Here is a 15,568-nt window from a genome sequence, read left to right on the forward strand (position 1 = left end):
AGGGGGTTTACAAGTCTACAAGTTAGACAGATAACCTATGTCTAACTTGTCCTTCACCACAGCCATGAGCCTGTGGTGAAGGACCGAAATGCAGGTGAACCGGGCTTAAGAACTGGATCTTACAGCTTTTATGAATAAACCCAAAGCATGACAAAACCATGAACTAAGGGAGCAACAACAAGGACAATAACAACTGATGACCTGAAAAGGTTGCACTTGAAATCAGGTGAGACTGGAAAGAGGGAAAACCACATGAAAAACAGAACATGTACAAAAAATAAAAGACCAAACAAACCAAACCTCAACCTCTGCTGAAAAAGTCCTGCCTTTGATATTATAAAGGTCCATTCTAGTGAGGTGAGGTTCAAGGCTGGTGAACCACTGATGTTATCAGTCAGATTTACAAACATTACAAACACACCATTTGATTGGCATCAGTTAAAAAGTGTTGCATAAAAATTAGTTTCAATATTTTTCTTCTAAATACAACTGTAGTACAGAAACATAAAATCCCCAAAAGTATTAAATTTGACTTACTTTTACTTATAATTTAAGTCTGTCCACCGCTCCTTCTGAAGAAACACATGGATAACCTGTTTGTAGAAGTGTAAAACTGTTTTAAAAGTCTCTTTGTCTCAATGCAGATCACTGTCAGTGACGTGTCTCCACAAATTCCTGAGTTTAGACACATAATCCTCCATTTAGAAAATGACGCTAAACAATATTAAAAAACAATTGGACGGCTTCACTTGACTTGCTACCACTAATTCTACTATTCTTTAGCTGCAGTGTCACATTCTCTGAGATTACCAGCGCCCTCTGCCAGGCGTACTTTGTGCCTCACATAGTGTATTTCTTATGAACATTTTTAGCAGATTAAAAAGACTAAATGGGTCTCAAACTGGCACCTATGTAACAGACAGTTGGCAAGAAATAAAAAAAATTGAAGTAGATTAAAAATAAATTGTCTTTTATGATCTTCAGGTCTTTAGGAGCTGGTGGTTTTGTATTTATTGGAGGGTCTACCATTCCAGAAGAGGACATATCCACTAGTGCAATTTTCCTTTAACAAAAAAATGAGTTTGCAAAAGATTGTATTTTCTATGTAGAAAATACAATGAACGGGCCACAAGCTCCCTGCTGAACTCTCAGCACGATTGAGGGTAAGAGGGGGCGGGGTTGCTTGCAGTCCCATCCACAACTCAGAGTTGATTCTTGTGGAATTATTGCTGATCTGCAGAAACTATGCCCAATAAAACAATAAAGATTTATTTTTTAAAACAGCCTAATCAAAAAAATAGAAATAAAATAGCCTAACTGCTTTAAAAAAAACACCAAGAAGTTACCCCAGGCTAACACACACACCCATTTACAAGTGGGTGATCTGCAAAACATTTTTCTTTTATATGCACAAATGCAAATCCATCTTTGCAAAAGTTTGGATGTTGTTGGTTTTTTTTTTGTAGGCGAAACCCAGACACGCTGCCAAGGCCAACTCTAGGTTGACATCATGAAATGGGTGGTACTCACAAGTAGCGAAAACTGGTGCCTCTGAGATCGAGTTGTCTTACTTCTGGGTAGGAAAATTAGCTGCGAAAATAATGCATATTTAATAAAAAATGTGTTCTTCTGTGTGCCATAGGCAATATACTCTCATGTTGTATCATGACAGAATGTTGTATTAAGATGGCTCTCGGCTCCCCATTCAGTGCTTCCTTTTCTACAATTTTTTCATACCTTTTTCTATACCTTCTCTCTTCTATTTTTATTTTTGGGTACTGCTAACACCCACTACACTCGCCAGATGCTCTTGGACATTGGAAACCATCATTAAACCGCAGTTTCGAGCAACTTCCACCACGACCACAACATTCCGAGCTACATAGCGAGACCCACGGGCTCACCTTGGATTGTTTATCGGCACTTGCAGGTGACGCAGGAGGAGGAGGGAGAGGAAGCAGAAGCAAGAGTGCAGGTCTGGTGTTGTGCTAAGGCTACGGAAACAACAATACAGCTACCGAGCCTTTTCCTCTCAAATGCCAGATTGCTGGTTCACAAGATGGACAATTTGAGATTACAGTTGGTCGGGAATAACCATGTCAACAACTGGTGTGCGCTCATCATCACAGAAACTTGGCTTCACCCGGACATACCCCGACGCAAGCGTGCAACTCCAGGGCCGCACTTTGCTGCGCGGGGACAGAACAAAGGACACCGGTAAGGGCAGAGGGGGGCTCTGCGTTTCCGTGCATGAAAACTGGTGCAACAATGGAACGATCATCGATCAGCTCTGCTCCCCAAGTTTATGTCTGCTAGATGTCGGCCTTTTTTTTTCTACCAAGAGAGTTGACTGTTGTGATTATTAAGGCTGTGTACATCCCGCCAGACGCCAACATAAACACAGCGCTCTCTCTCCTGCTGAACGCCATAAACAAATAGCAGCAGGCTCACCCCGATGGCGTTCTTAATTTGGGAGACGATTAATAAGGCCAATTTAAAGACTGTTCTCCCTAAGTTCTACCAGCATGGGAAGTGTTCTACAAGGGGGGAGAACACTCTGGATCACGTCTATACTAACATCAAGCATGCATACAGAGCTACCCCCCTCCCCCACCACAGGCAGTCAGTCAGACCATCTTTCCTTTCTGCTCTTGCCAGCCTACACCCCCCTCATATGCCAGTCCAGGCCAACCTCAAAAACCATCACAGTCTGGCGTAATGATGCCCTTCCCATGCTACAAGACTGCTTCCAACAGACAGACTGGGACTTATTCCACCATCAGGAGCTGGAGACACTCACAGGAACAGTGCTGGACTATATACAGTTCTGCATTGGGAATGTGACTGCAGACAAAACCATCAGCATTTTTCCAAACCAGAAACCCTGGATGACCACCCAAGTCCGCTCTCTCCTCAGAGCTCGAGACGCTGCCTTGAGGTCAGGGGATGGAGAACTATACAGTGCTGCCTGAGTTGACTTGAAAAGAGGAGTAAAAGCAGCCAAGGCAGACCACAGGATGCGCATGGAGGCTCACATATCCAGCAACAATCCATGAGAAGTTTGGCTGGGAATTCAAGACATCACCAACTTCAGGGGCTGCGATGTGTCCAGAGCAGCTCCAGATGCTGCACGGGCAGAAGAGTTTAGCTGCTTCTTTGCTCGCTATGAATCCACTAAACACCACCCCCCACCCCAGCCCCACCGGCCCCAGCACATCTCCACTCACTGTACAGGAGCATGACGTCAGACGGGTGCTAGCAGTGAACCTCAAGAAGGCTGCTGGCCCTGATGGAGTACCTGGCAAAGGGCTTAGGGTGTGCAACCACCAGCTCGGCCCCACCTTCACAAAGATCTTTAACCTCGCCCTGGTCGAGGCAGTAATCCCATCCTGCCTGAAATCAGCAACCGTAATCCCTGTGCCAAAAACATCTCCCACAACCAGCCTTAATGACTATCGTCCAGTGGCACTCACTCCAGTCATAATGAAGTGCTTTGAAAGGCTAATCCTCCCTCACATCAGGGACCACCTTCCCACAGACTTGGACCCCCACCGTTCACATACTGCAAAAACAGATCCGCAGAGGAGGCCATAGCCGTGGCTCTCCACTCCACGCTGAACCACCTGGAGCAGCAGCAGAGCTACGTCCAGATGCTCTTTGTGGATTACAGCTCCCCCTTCAAGGCAAAAATCCCGGACAGACTGCGACAAACTGTTCACTGAGTCTGCCTATAGAGACGAGGTCCTGAAGCTGACAACCTGGTCCACGAAGAACAACCTCACCCTGAACACCAGCAAAACCAGGGAGATCATCATTGACTTCAGGAAGCATGGCGCCGACCCAGCCCCCCTAGATATTAACGGGGAGCATATAGACAGGCTCCGGACCTTCAGGAACATCGGCATCATCATCTCTGCCGACCTGACCTCTCGTGGACAGCCAACACTGCTACCATCATCAAAAAGACTCAGCAGCGTCTGCACTTCCTGAGGGTCCTCAGGAAGAGCAACATCAGCACCAACCTGCTGCTGACCTTCTACCAGTCATCCATCCAGAGCCTGCTCACATACTGCATAACAGTTTGGTTGGCAGCTGTACCGTCGCAGATAAGGAGTGACTGCACAGAGTCGTAGAGACAGCTCAGAAAATCATTGGACGCCCTCTCCCCACCCTGACTGACATCTACTCTGCACGCTACATCACTAGGGTCCAGAACATCAAGGAAAGTTCACACCGCGGCTCAGACCTGTTCCACCTGCTGCCCTCTGGGAGGCGCTACTGAGGCATCAGAAGCAAAACGAACAGACTCAAAAACAGCTTCTTTCCAAAGGCAATAAACATCCTCAATTCCAAAATCCACAGATAAATCTGCATTAGCACACTTGATTTAAGTGTCTACCCAACACTCTACCTCATTGCTACCTCTTGCACATCTGATATGTTTGCAAAAACGTTTGCACGTAAATTTGAACACAAATCTTAAACATTCTGTATCACAGTGTATATTTGGACACTGTATGTGTTGTACATACTGATTCATTTAATATTATATTTTTTTATTCTGTTACTCTTGCACTGGAATGGTGATGCTTCAATTTCATTGTACAACGGACAATGACAATAAAATCTAATCTAGTCTAATCTAACCTAATCTAATCTAATCTAATCTAATCTAATCTAATCTAATCTAATCTAATCTAATCTAATCTAATCTAATCTAATCTAATCTAATCTAATCTAATCTAATCTAATCTAATCTAATCTAATCTAATCTAATCTAATCTAATCTAATCTATATGGATATAGTTTACTCTAAAAGGCTTAAGAATAGCATTATAGGCTTTTTAAGCCTCACATGCAGTAAGATGGAGCGGAGACTAGCAAAGAAAAAGAAGAACTTTTGTTTTCCCATTGTTTAAAATGTACATTAATATTTGGCATGTCGCAGTAGGAGTCTGTCAATGGTGCATATTTTTCAATTTTTTGCAGGTTCCCTCCTAGGGTACCTAAGGTAATATTTTGTTAGTAAAGTTTGATAGTAAAGACTGTCAACTTCACCTCCATATCCCTTGTGCTATCCTAGGCACTTTAACATTGGGAGTTGGGTCATCTAGACCCAATAGACAGTGCGCTGAACCTTTTTTCTTCAATGGTTTGTGAACCTCACTGGTGTCCATGGATGACATGAAATTTTCCACCTTTATCCACCTTTGTCATTGTAGGGAGAACATGTCAATGTAAGGGTGGAGTCATCTAAGATAGCACAAGGGTTAAAGGAAACATCTCAGCTGTCCATCTATTCATGACAGAAGTAACTGTCACAAAACAGGCAGAAGGCTGGCACCAATTGCAGCAGGTTTATTAGCTCAGCTAAAAGTCCACAATGCTGTTTGTGACACTGAAGTATGTATGGACAGGCTCCGCCCCTTTTGACTAACATTTATACCAGACAGTAAAGATGTGATCCTCCAGCATCTTGTTGTTTAATAACTGTGCCCCCCACCACCTCTGTAATAATCCTCCAGATTCCCCCCCCCCCCTTTCTTCTTTGCCCTCACCACCCCTGTCTCCCACATCTCTTCCTTCCTTCCTCGTCTTCTTTTTTCGTCCGGTCCAACAAAAAAAGGAGACATGTAATCCATTTGAGGAAAGTTCAAGTTGTTTCACTCTTTTATTGATGAGAATGTATTCCTTCAGAAAGTACATGTTTTTAGAGTTATTTACAGATTTAGAATCCAATATAAAATATGTAAGAAGAGCTTTTAAAGGACCAGAAAAAAAAAATGAAAAAAACATCTATAGCAGCTTAACGCTATTTAAGTGTCCTTATGGTTTATTGCCCAAAGTTTTGTAACGGATAAGAAATTTCTGCAAAGTGTAATGCAGTAACAACAAGACAACCCAAAATATAAAAAGAGAATAAAACGAGTTTTAGAAGATTCTTTCAAAAGGACTCTCAAAACCAGAACCAGAAACAACCTGAGACCATGGACAAACATGACCATGAGGCAATAGTTAAATCAATATTAGCTGAGAATCGTAATACTAGAATGATTGAAAGGCTACAGGTATGCATAAATGGTGACTCAGCATTCCTTCAGTTCTAATTCATTTCTCTAAACCAGCTATAAATAAATTTCATTATTTCTTTTTTTTGTAGAATCTGTCTTTCCAGACAAGCAGAGTTTAATAACTTCTGCTGACACAGACGTGGTCTCATCAAGAAGATCAGGAAACCTCACTAACTCCACCCAGATTCTGTGTTTAACACTGAGCAAGTGACCGGCAGCGAGAATCATTTTGGCCAAAATGGAGGAGAAAATGTCTTGGAGCTCGTCCTTTGACCTTCACATCAGTCAAAACAGAATTGTAGATTGTGATTAGGGGATTTTTTGTCATCATGATTGGAGATTTGTAAGAGGTTTAGAAATATGGTTCACAATTTACACGTAGTCAGGACACAAAAAAACACAATTAATATATACAAAAAACATATTCAAAACCCGGCACATTTAAAAAAAAACAATAGTGAAACAACATTTATGTTTATAGTCATTTTACAAAATTGTTCATTGACTTTTCAACTTTTTTTATATTTTCTGTTATGGTGTGTGAGTCAGTGAGACAGAAAAAACATCCTGCCTTCTTTCTTTTTTTTACTAAACTTTCTTTGTCTAAAATGGCGCAAGACCGACTGAACTAATTCAAGAAAAAAAAGGAACTAAAGTTTTGTCACTTCTCGTCATTTCTTCCTTACAAGTCTGGACTTCTTGGGTAAATGAGGAGGATTTGTTTCCAGTGTTTGTCACTGTAATGCATCGCTTACTTGCTCCTCTGTGGACATAAATGGCTTTGCTAACTCAATGAGGCCATAACAGGAATTGACTTCATAAAAAGCCTTTAGTCTTGCAGATAATATAATTGAATGCCAAAAATCCTTTCTGTGAGGTTCCTACTTCCTTTATTTCTATAAAGATAAAGATATGTGCCAACAAAGTATTAAGGTCTTAGTAGAACAATAAACATTTGGTTTACTTACTTAAAAATGAACCACTAGTGGATGAAAAAAAAGCTTGATGATGTCAGAATTGTGACTCCACCTATAAATTTAGTTTCAATATGTTCTGTCCTCTGACATTTCTGCATTCTGCTTTCAACATCACCTCCTTTATACTGTCTGAAATAGAAGCCAGATAACTCTGCAGCTTCAAAGCAAAGTTGACCCCAGAGGATTTGTCACACTTCAAGGTTCCTCTCCATGACAGTAACACAATGGACTGGATACTTTTTGCATCTCCTATCTGGTTGGGTAAGACTTTTCTCTTTTCTATATTCTCACTAAAAAATTGTATCTGCAAGCTTGAAAATTACATTTTACTTTAGTTTTTGTCTCCAACATTTGTTCCCGTTATTCAAGAGCATCAATTTTCAATGACAGTTAGTGGTCATTGTGTTCTCACAGCTAGAAATTTAAGTTCTTCTTTTCCTAAGTCATCATCTGGGCATTAACCCCCCTGTCTGTGTGAGATTCTGCCTTTTTCTTTCAAAATAATAAAGTCAAATTTAATTCAAAATCCTCCATGGATTCTTACATTGTTTTGTTTTTTAAAAGCTGTGGAAAATGTATATATTATCAACAGAAAAGGATTTTTATGTACAGCAGAGCACAGTAATGACCCTAAAATGATGGTTAAAATGAAAAATACCATTATTGATCATTTGATGGGGCTTTTATTAAATTTAGCTGTTGAAAAGATGGCAAAAATAGTTAATTCAACAATAAAATGAGGACGCCAACACTTGAGAGCTGTAATAAAATATGATATAGTCTTCCACACTTCCTCATCAAAGAAGGGAGTTGTCATTTTTGCGATCCTTAAACTAAAACTGAACTGAAATCTAAAGAGATTGTAAGCTTTTAATGACTATAGCTGACATCATTTTCGGTATTGACAGAATAAGCATCAAGTAAATGGAAAAAACTATTCCTTTTTCCTTCCTGTTTATTTTTTTACAACGTTTTTCACCGTGGAAACTCATCCAAGGTTGATAGTTGTTCTGTCAAAATTTATTACCAAAAAAGACTAAAAGACTTGTACAGAACAGCCAATTAATCTGACTTTAACCAACAACTGGTGGGGAAATGATGCTTGGCAAAGAAGAAGGGAAAGGGGAAATGATGGGACGCTGAGAAGGAGATTGTGTCAGTCTCACTGACAAATATAGAGAGAATAAATAATGAAACCTTAAGAGGGAAGAGCAGTAAGCAAAACCAAATAAAGTTGAGACATAGAACAAGTTCCTCAAAATGTGAGCTAAGATTTAAACAGATGGAAACTGTGACCATTTTGAAAATAACTTTGGTAAGGCTGAAATGCAACAAAAACTTTCAATCAAAAACCTTTTATAAAAAAAAACGTGTATACATTTTTTGAACAAAGGGCTATACTGGATAAAAATAAATTTCAATCTTTCATATATTGTGCCCTTAACCCTCACACATACATAAAATACAAAATTGAAGTAATAATAGAAACTTTATTCAAACTTTATTACCAAAAAAGACTAAAACACTTGTACAGAACAGCCATTTAATCTGACTTTAACCAACAACTGGTGGGGAAATGATGCTTGGCAAAGAAGAAGGGAGAGGGGAAATGATGGGACGCTGAGGAGGAGATTGTGTCAGTCCTACTGACAAATATAGAGATAATAAATAGCTGAAACCTTATGAGACAAGAGCAGGAAGTAAAACTAAATAAAGTCGACACAGAATAAGTTTCTCAAAATGCAAGCTAAGATTAAAACAGATGGAAAATGTGACCATTTTTGAAAATAACTTTGGTAAGGCTGAAATGCAACAAAAACTTTCAATCAAAATCCTTTTATAAATAAAAACTTGTAAACATTTGTTGAGCAAAGGGCTCCACTGGTTTGGAGGAAAACACTGGACTTTAGAAACAAATATAAAACTAAAAGGAATATGAATGTATGTATATATATATATTTATAATAGTAGACTAAAATGATTTTATAAAAGCTATTATCCAGGATAAAACATAAAAACAATGTATACATAAAAATAGTTGAAAAATCATATGAACAATTAGTTCTTTTTTTTTTGTGAACAAATAAACATGGACTAGTACAATCATACTTTCTTAACATCATGTTAAAGTATTTAATTTGGCTTTTCAAAGCCTTTTTAAAGGAGAAGTACAAGAAGAAAGCAAGGAAATGAAACAAGTTCTAAATGAAACTAGTTCTAAATCTAACAAATGAATGAATATCTATTGGTTACATTTATAGGTGAAATTCCTAATATCTACAATTCTTCTTTCCTCATTAGTATTAGAAGCTGCACTTTGTTTCAATGTCGATCCTGTGGCTTGGAAGTCCCTGAGTTCAGGAGATGCAGGTTTTGGCCACCAGATGGTGCTAAGGCAATCAGAGTAAGTTCAAATCTTAAAATTTACAAGATTTGCTTATCTAATTCTGCACTTACAGTAACTATTCCTTCAATTTTGATTCATCAGAAGTTATTATTTTTTTCCAAGTTTGAACTCTTTAGTTGAAAGACAGCAGGTGTATCTGTTGAAGTGGTTATTGCTGCTGTCACAAAGTCTAAGCACAATATTATTTGTTGTATGAGAAATCTCAGTGAAAAAAATCATCATTATAACACTTAAATACTTTCCCTGCTTCCATAGTTTGCTTGTTGGTGCACCTCTTCAACAAAACACGAGAAATCGAAGAGGAAATATACTGAAATGCTCCAATGGCAGATGTGTAACTGAGAACATTTCAGGTATGTAAAAATGCTTTCATCAATAATAATAAATAATAAAGTTTTTACTTTTGGATTGGATTAAAACAGATAAAGTGATCAAAACATAAATAAAAAGGCAGACAAATAAAAAAGACATAGGTCTAGACATATGTTTATTAAACTTTGGATGATTGATTGTGACTTGATTGGAAAATGAAAAATGTAAAAACAACAGCATGAATACATATCCACATGTATATTCACATTCAAAATTATGTCAATAAAAAAGCCATTATAATTACTATTAAATACCCCTATTATTCTTATATTATTGATTGATTGCTTAAAGTAGGAAGCCAATATATATAATCCCACGCCTATTATGCTTTTTTTCCCTTACTTTTACAGTAAATTTTATAAATATTCTGTATGTTTTTAATCTTTCTTCTTCTTTCTCTTTCGGCTTTTCCCATCAGGGGTCGCCACAGCGAATCATCCTTTTCCACCTCGCTCTTTGCACTGTTATATATTGTGATTTCAATGCGTTTTCCAGTTTTGTGAAGCACTTTGAATTACTTTGTGTTTGTGAATTGTGCTATACAATTGAACTTGCCTTGCTTTACTTAACTATTTTACTTTAAAAAATATCTATTTTTATTTAGTTATCATAACCTAGTTTGTAAGTATAGAAAATATGAAATAATAAATACGAACATCTTATAAATTAATGTATTTTCTCAAGCATTTGGGACACAAACATTAGCCTGAAGCATAAGAGCAGACTGAGACATTCTTCTAATATAGTAAATTAATTTAGAAAGTTGTCAAAATACTAAACACCATTTTTTCCTTTTTGTTTTTTTTATTTTTGGGAAAATGTACCTTTATTGCATGTGCTTCTGCCAAATGGGAAGTTTGGTAACAAGTGCTTCAACTCTGGAAGCTGTGGATTAAAATGAGCTAAATATGCCTAAAACTATTTAAAAAAAAATGTTTTTTTCACAGATGGAATGTTGGCAGTGAACATGTCCCTCGGTTTGACAATGACAAGTGATCCGTCTACACAGAACACTTTGGTGATTCATTAAAGCATTGATTTTACAGAAAGAACATATATTTTTCAATAAATAAAAAAAGACTACAATTAAATTTATTTGTGTTTGTTTTTCCCATTTCAGGTGTGTGGCCCAACCATTCCCACTGCATGCAAACATATTACCATGTATAATGGCGTGTGCATTGAGTTGGACAAATCTAACCGAGTAACACGCCGTGTTCCATCTGTTCTTCCGCGTAAGTATAATCACTTGTAAAGCCAGAAGCATCACATTCATAACAACAACATCCCAAGTGTAAAACTAAATCAGTTGTTCTTTTGATCCACTAAAAAAAAACCTTGACATAAAGTACAATTAAAAATTAGCAAAAGTGTGGAAGACTCTTTAACCATTTTACATTGTTTCCTTTTTCTCAATAGAATGTAAAATGGCAAACATTGCATTTCTGTTGGATGGCTCAGGCAGTGTTTCTGGAACAGACTTTTCTAAAATGAAGGTTTTTGTGACAAATCTCATCAGTTCACTTCAACAAGAAGATGCAAAGGCAAGTCAGAGACACAGATCTCAGCATTTCAGTTACCATTATTTGTTACTTTAATGCCAACACAAGTGATCCAATTTTAAACCTTCACAGAAACATGTCTTTTCAACACTGTCCACATGCTGTACCCTAAATTATAAAGTTTTGTTAAATATAAGGTTTCAGGTTTTTTGTCTGCAGTAAAACTACCGGTACTTCCTTTTTAATGCGTCTCAGTTTCAGCTTTAAATGATCTTTAGTAATTTTGTTTTGCAGTTTGCAGTTGCCCAGTTTTCTAGAGGATATGAAACCTACTTTGACTTTAATACATATTCCCGCTATAACTGGAGGACAAAAGTTAATAATATAAACCAGATGGATGAAGGAACATATACAGCTCGAGCCATCATGAACATTGTGTAAGTATCTCTGTAATCTCATTGCACTGCAAATTTTAATTGTAACTGCTGAAATGGACTTAGCATGCTTGCTTATATTTAAGTTAAAAGGTAAAAGTACAATACATGGATTCAGAAATACAATACCAGGCCATTTTAGTGCAGTAAACAATTGAATCCCTTTAATTATTTTGGGTAAATATGTTAAATATGGTAAAATCAAATCTAGAGAAAGCATGTTTTATAGCAGAGGCGCAGATTCTATTCTAAAGAGTCTCGCAAAAAATGTAATAAAAAGAAACCTGCATTTTCCAAAAAATCAAAGGAAAAAAAAGGGTCACCTTTGGTACAGATGTACTTTTCTGTAAAATGAGATAAGCTGCAAACTGTACAGAAAGCATGCTAACACTTTTCATTTAAGCAGATTTGAGATAAATATTGCACATTTATCAGAACATAATAAATGCGGTTTGGATTTAGTTTATTTCAGCATAAACTATATTACCAAAAGTATTCACTAAACTTGCCTTGACTCACACAAGACCTGACCCACATATGACTGGAATTTAGTGGCTAAGCTCAAGTTCATCAAGTTAAAATAATACATTGAAAATAAAAATGTTACCCCCCCCCTCCCCCAAATGTTTCATTAAAAACATCTTAACCATTAAAACCCTTTTTTTAACAGGAGTGGAGTTTTCTCAGGCGCTTTTGCGTCAAATGCAGATAAAATTTTGATAGTTATTACTGATGGAGAATCGTCTGACCCTGAAAACTTGCAATCAGCAATATACCAAGCTCAGTCAGCAAATATTGTTCGATATGCTATTGGGGTAAGTTTCATTCTTGTAGTTTGTTTTATTCAATTTTTACATATTTTTATGTCAAAATTAATTTTTGTGAGTTGATTAAGTAGCTACGATTTTGATCTTATGACACAGGCCACCACTTTTGTATAGTGTAGTTTAATTATTTTGCATAACATAATTTGAGTTTTAGTGACATTTAAAAAAAGTTGATGCCAACGCAATCTGGTTTCTAAAGGGTCTCTACAGGGAAATGTTCCACTCATGGATTTCTTTAATTTTTTTATCATTTTAGGTGGGCAGTGCATTCAGGTCCTATAGTGGAAAAAGGGAGCTTGACTTGATTGCATCTTACCCACCACAAAAGCATGTGTTTCAAGTAGAGAGCTTTCAGGCACTTGAGAACATAAGAAAAACTTTACAATCACAGATTTTTCCCATTGAAGGTACTCTTAAGGTTTTACATTACAAATCCAAATCTAATTTTATGTTTTCTCAGTTTGCCATAACTCTTAAACCAAACGTAAAATGTAGTATATCTTAACTTTTCCGTGTACTTATGGAATCTCTCCATTATATTGTGTTGAGAAATCTAACGCTATGTATTTTGGCTTAACAGGATCTCAGACTGGTGGAAACACACTGAAAATGGAAATGTCCCAGGAGGGCTTTAGTGCTGCTTACGGGCCTATGGTGATCATCTGAACTAGACATTTTAATAAAAGTATCACAGAAGAAATGCCACTAAACACGTCTTTATCCACAGGGAATTCAGATGGGAATTGTTGGTGCCAACCAGTGGAAGGGAGGTTATAAGAGATACAGCAACAGTGTGAGTGTGTCCTATGGGTCTGAGAAAATGGAGACTGACAGTTATCTTGGTAAGTTGAGCACAAACTTTTATATCTACAAATTTGTTTAAATTGTTTTTTTTTTTAATTTAGTAAAGGACCAATTATCTCAAATTATTGCAGTGGAAATGTGTGAGCAGAGAACAAAAAGTTAAATGTCAGCAGTTTCTGACTGCAAAACTTTAATGTTTACTAAACTGTTGAATTTTAGGTTACTCCATGGCGGTTGCTACGACTACTAGAGGTGCACTGACAATTTTGGGGGGTCCAAGATATCAGCACAGAGGAGCTGTAGAGGTGGTTTCTGGGGACACATTTAAACAAGTAATCAACCCCAGCACACTACAGGTTTGTGTTACAACCAATCTAATCAAAAGTGAACATATGAAAGATAACACAACACACACATCTGGTCTTAACCTGGAATAAGGGTGGGATTATCTAAACAGGGTTAATTTAATAAAATGTAATATTTTGTTTAAAAATTAAACATTTAGTTTGTAAAATATTTATATATATATATATATATATATATATGGGAGCTTGAGGGTCCTGCGCAGTATCTTAGCTGTTCCTTGCAATGCGCTTTTCTGTACTGAGAGGTCTGAGGTCTTTCCAGGTATCTGTTGTAGCCACTCCTCCAGCTTGAGGTTACTGCCCCGAGCGCTCCAATTACCACAGGCACCACTGTCACTTTAACTTTCCATGCTTTCTCCAGTTCTTCTCTGAGTCCCTGGTATTTCTCCAGTTTCTCATGTTCCTTCTTCCTGATGTTCCCATCGCTTGCCACTGCCATATCCACAACAACGGCTTTCCTCTGTTCTTTATCCACCACTACAATGTCTGGTTGGTTCGCCATTACCATTCTATCAGTCTGGATCTGGAAGTCCCACAGGATCTTTGCCCTCTCATTCTCTACCACCTTCGGAGGTGTTTCCCATTTTGACTTTGGGGTTTCCAGTTCATATTCTGCACACATTTTCCTGTATATTATTCCAGCCACTTGATTGTGGCGCTCCGTGTATGCTTTACCTGCCAGCATCTTACACCCTGCAGTTATGTGCTGGATTGTTTCAGGTGCCTCTTTGCACAAGCTACACCTTGGGTCTTGTCTGGTGTGGTAGATCTGAGCCTCTTTCGCTCTGGTGCTCAGGGCTTGTTCCTGAGCTGCCAGGATGAGCGCTTCAGTGCTGTCCTGTAGGCCAGCCCTTTCCAGCCATTGGTAGGACTTCTTGATATCAGCCACTTCAGTTATTGTCCGGTGGTACATCCCATGCAGGGGTTTGTCCTCCCATGAGGATCTGTCCTCCAGCACTGTATCCTCTGCTCTCCATTGCCTGAGACATTCACTGAGAACACTGTCAGTTGGGGCCTTGAGCTTGATGTACTCATGCATCTTGGATGTTTCATCCTGGATAGTGGCTTCTACGCTCACTACTCCTCGGCCTCCTTCCTTGCGGCTAGCATACAGTCTCAGGGTGCTGGATTTGGGATTGAACCCTCCATGCATGGTGAGAAGCTTTCGTGTTTTAACATCCGTGGTCTATATCTCTTCCTTTGGCCATCTTATTATTCCTGCAGGGTATCTGATAACTGGCAGTGCGTAGCTGTTTATTGCCCGGATCTTATTTTTGCCATTGAGCTGGCTTCTCAGGACTTGCCTTACTCGTTGGAGGTATTTAGCTGTTGCAGCTTTCCTTGTTGCCTGCTCCAGGTTGCCATTTGCCTGCGGAATTCCAAGGTACTTGTAACTGTCCTCGATGTCTGCTATTGTTCCTTCTGGGAGTGAGACCTCTCTTGTGTGGACTACCTTGCCTCTCTTTGTCACCATCCAGCTGAATTTCTCGAGCCCAAATGACATCCCAATGTCAGTACTGTAGATCCTGGTGGTGTGGATCAGGGAGTCAATGTCACGCTCGCTCTTAGCATATAGCTTGATGTCATCCATGTAGAGGAGGTGACTGATGTTGGCCCCATTTCTGAGTCGGTATCCATAGCCAGTCTTGTTGATTATTTGGCTGAAGGGGTTCAGACCTATGCAGAACAGCAGTGGGGACAGAGCATCACCTTGGTATATCCCACATTTGATGGACACTTGTGCAAGTGGCTTCCCATTGGCTTCAAGGGGTGCTTTTCCACAGCTTCATTGAGTTTCCTATGAAGGCT

The 15,568-nt window shown here is 38.6% G+C and overlaps 1 protein-coding gene across 1 annotated transcript in view; it reads left to right on the forward strand.

The window, feature by feature from the left end:
• Nucleotides 1-7,140: 7,140 nt before the first annotated feature.
• LOC101175538 (integrin alpha-M-like) overlaps nucleotides 7,141-15,568 on the forward strand; it is a 30,712-nt gene continuing 22,284 nt past the window's right edge. The window contains exons 1-12 of the mRNA XM_023949276.1: nucleotides 7,141-7,309; nucleotides 9,350-9,452; nucleotides 9,711-9,808; nucleotides 10,775-10,845; nucleotides 10,948-11,062; nucleotides 11,247-11,371; nucleotides 11,624-11,766; nucleotides 12,434-12,578; nucleotides 12,847-12,997; nucleotides 13,171-13,244; nucleotides 13,318-13,432; nucleotides 13,614-13,750. Coding sequence (XP_023805044.1) covers nucleotides 7,273-7,309; nucleotides 9,350-9,452; nucleotides 9,711-9,808; nucleotides 10,775-10,845; nucleotides 10,948-11,062; nucleotides 11,247-11,371; nucleotides 11,624-11,766; nucleotides 12,434-12,578; nucleotides 12,847-12,997; nucleotides 13,171-13,244; nucleotides 13,318-13,432; nucleotides 13,614-13,750 — 1,314 coding nt within the window. The 5' untranslated portion in view covers nucleotides 7,141-7,272. The remainder of the gene's footprint in view (nucleotides 7,310-9,349; nucleotides 9,453-9,710; nucleotides 9,809-10,774; nucleotides 10,846-10,947; nucleotides 11,063-11,246; nucleotides 11,372-11,623; nucleotides 11,767-12,433; nucleotides 12,579-12,846; nucleotides 12,998-13,170; nucleotides 13,245-13,317; nucleotides 13,433-13,613; nucleotides 13,751-15,568) is intronic.

This window comes from Oryzias latipes, chromosome 19 (genome assembly GCF_002234675.1).
Source record: "Oryzias latipes chromosome 19, ASM223467v1".
NCBI classification, from domain to species: domain Eukaryota; kingdom Metazoa; phylum Chordata; class Actinopteri; order Beloniformes; family Adrianichthyidae; genus Oryzias; species Oryzias latipes.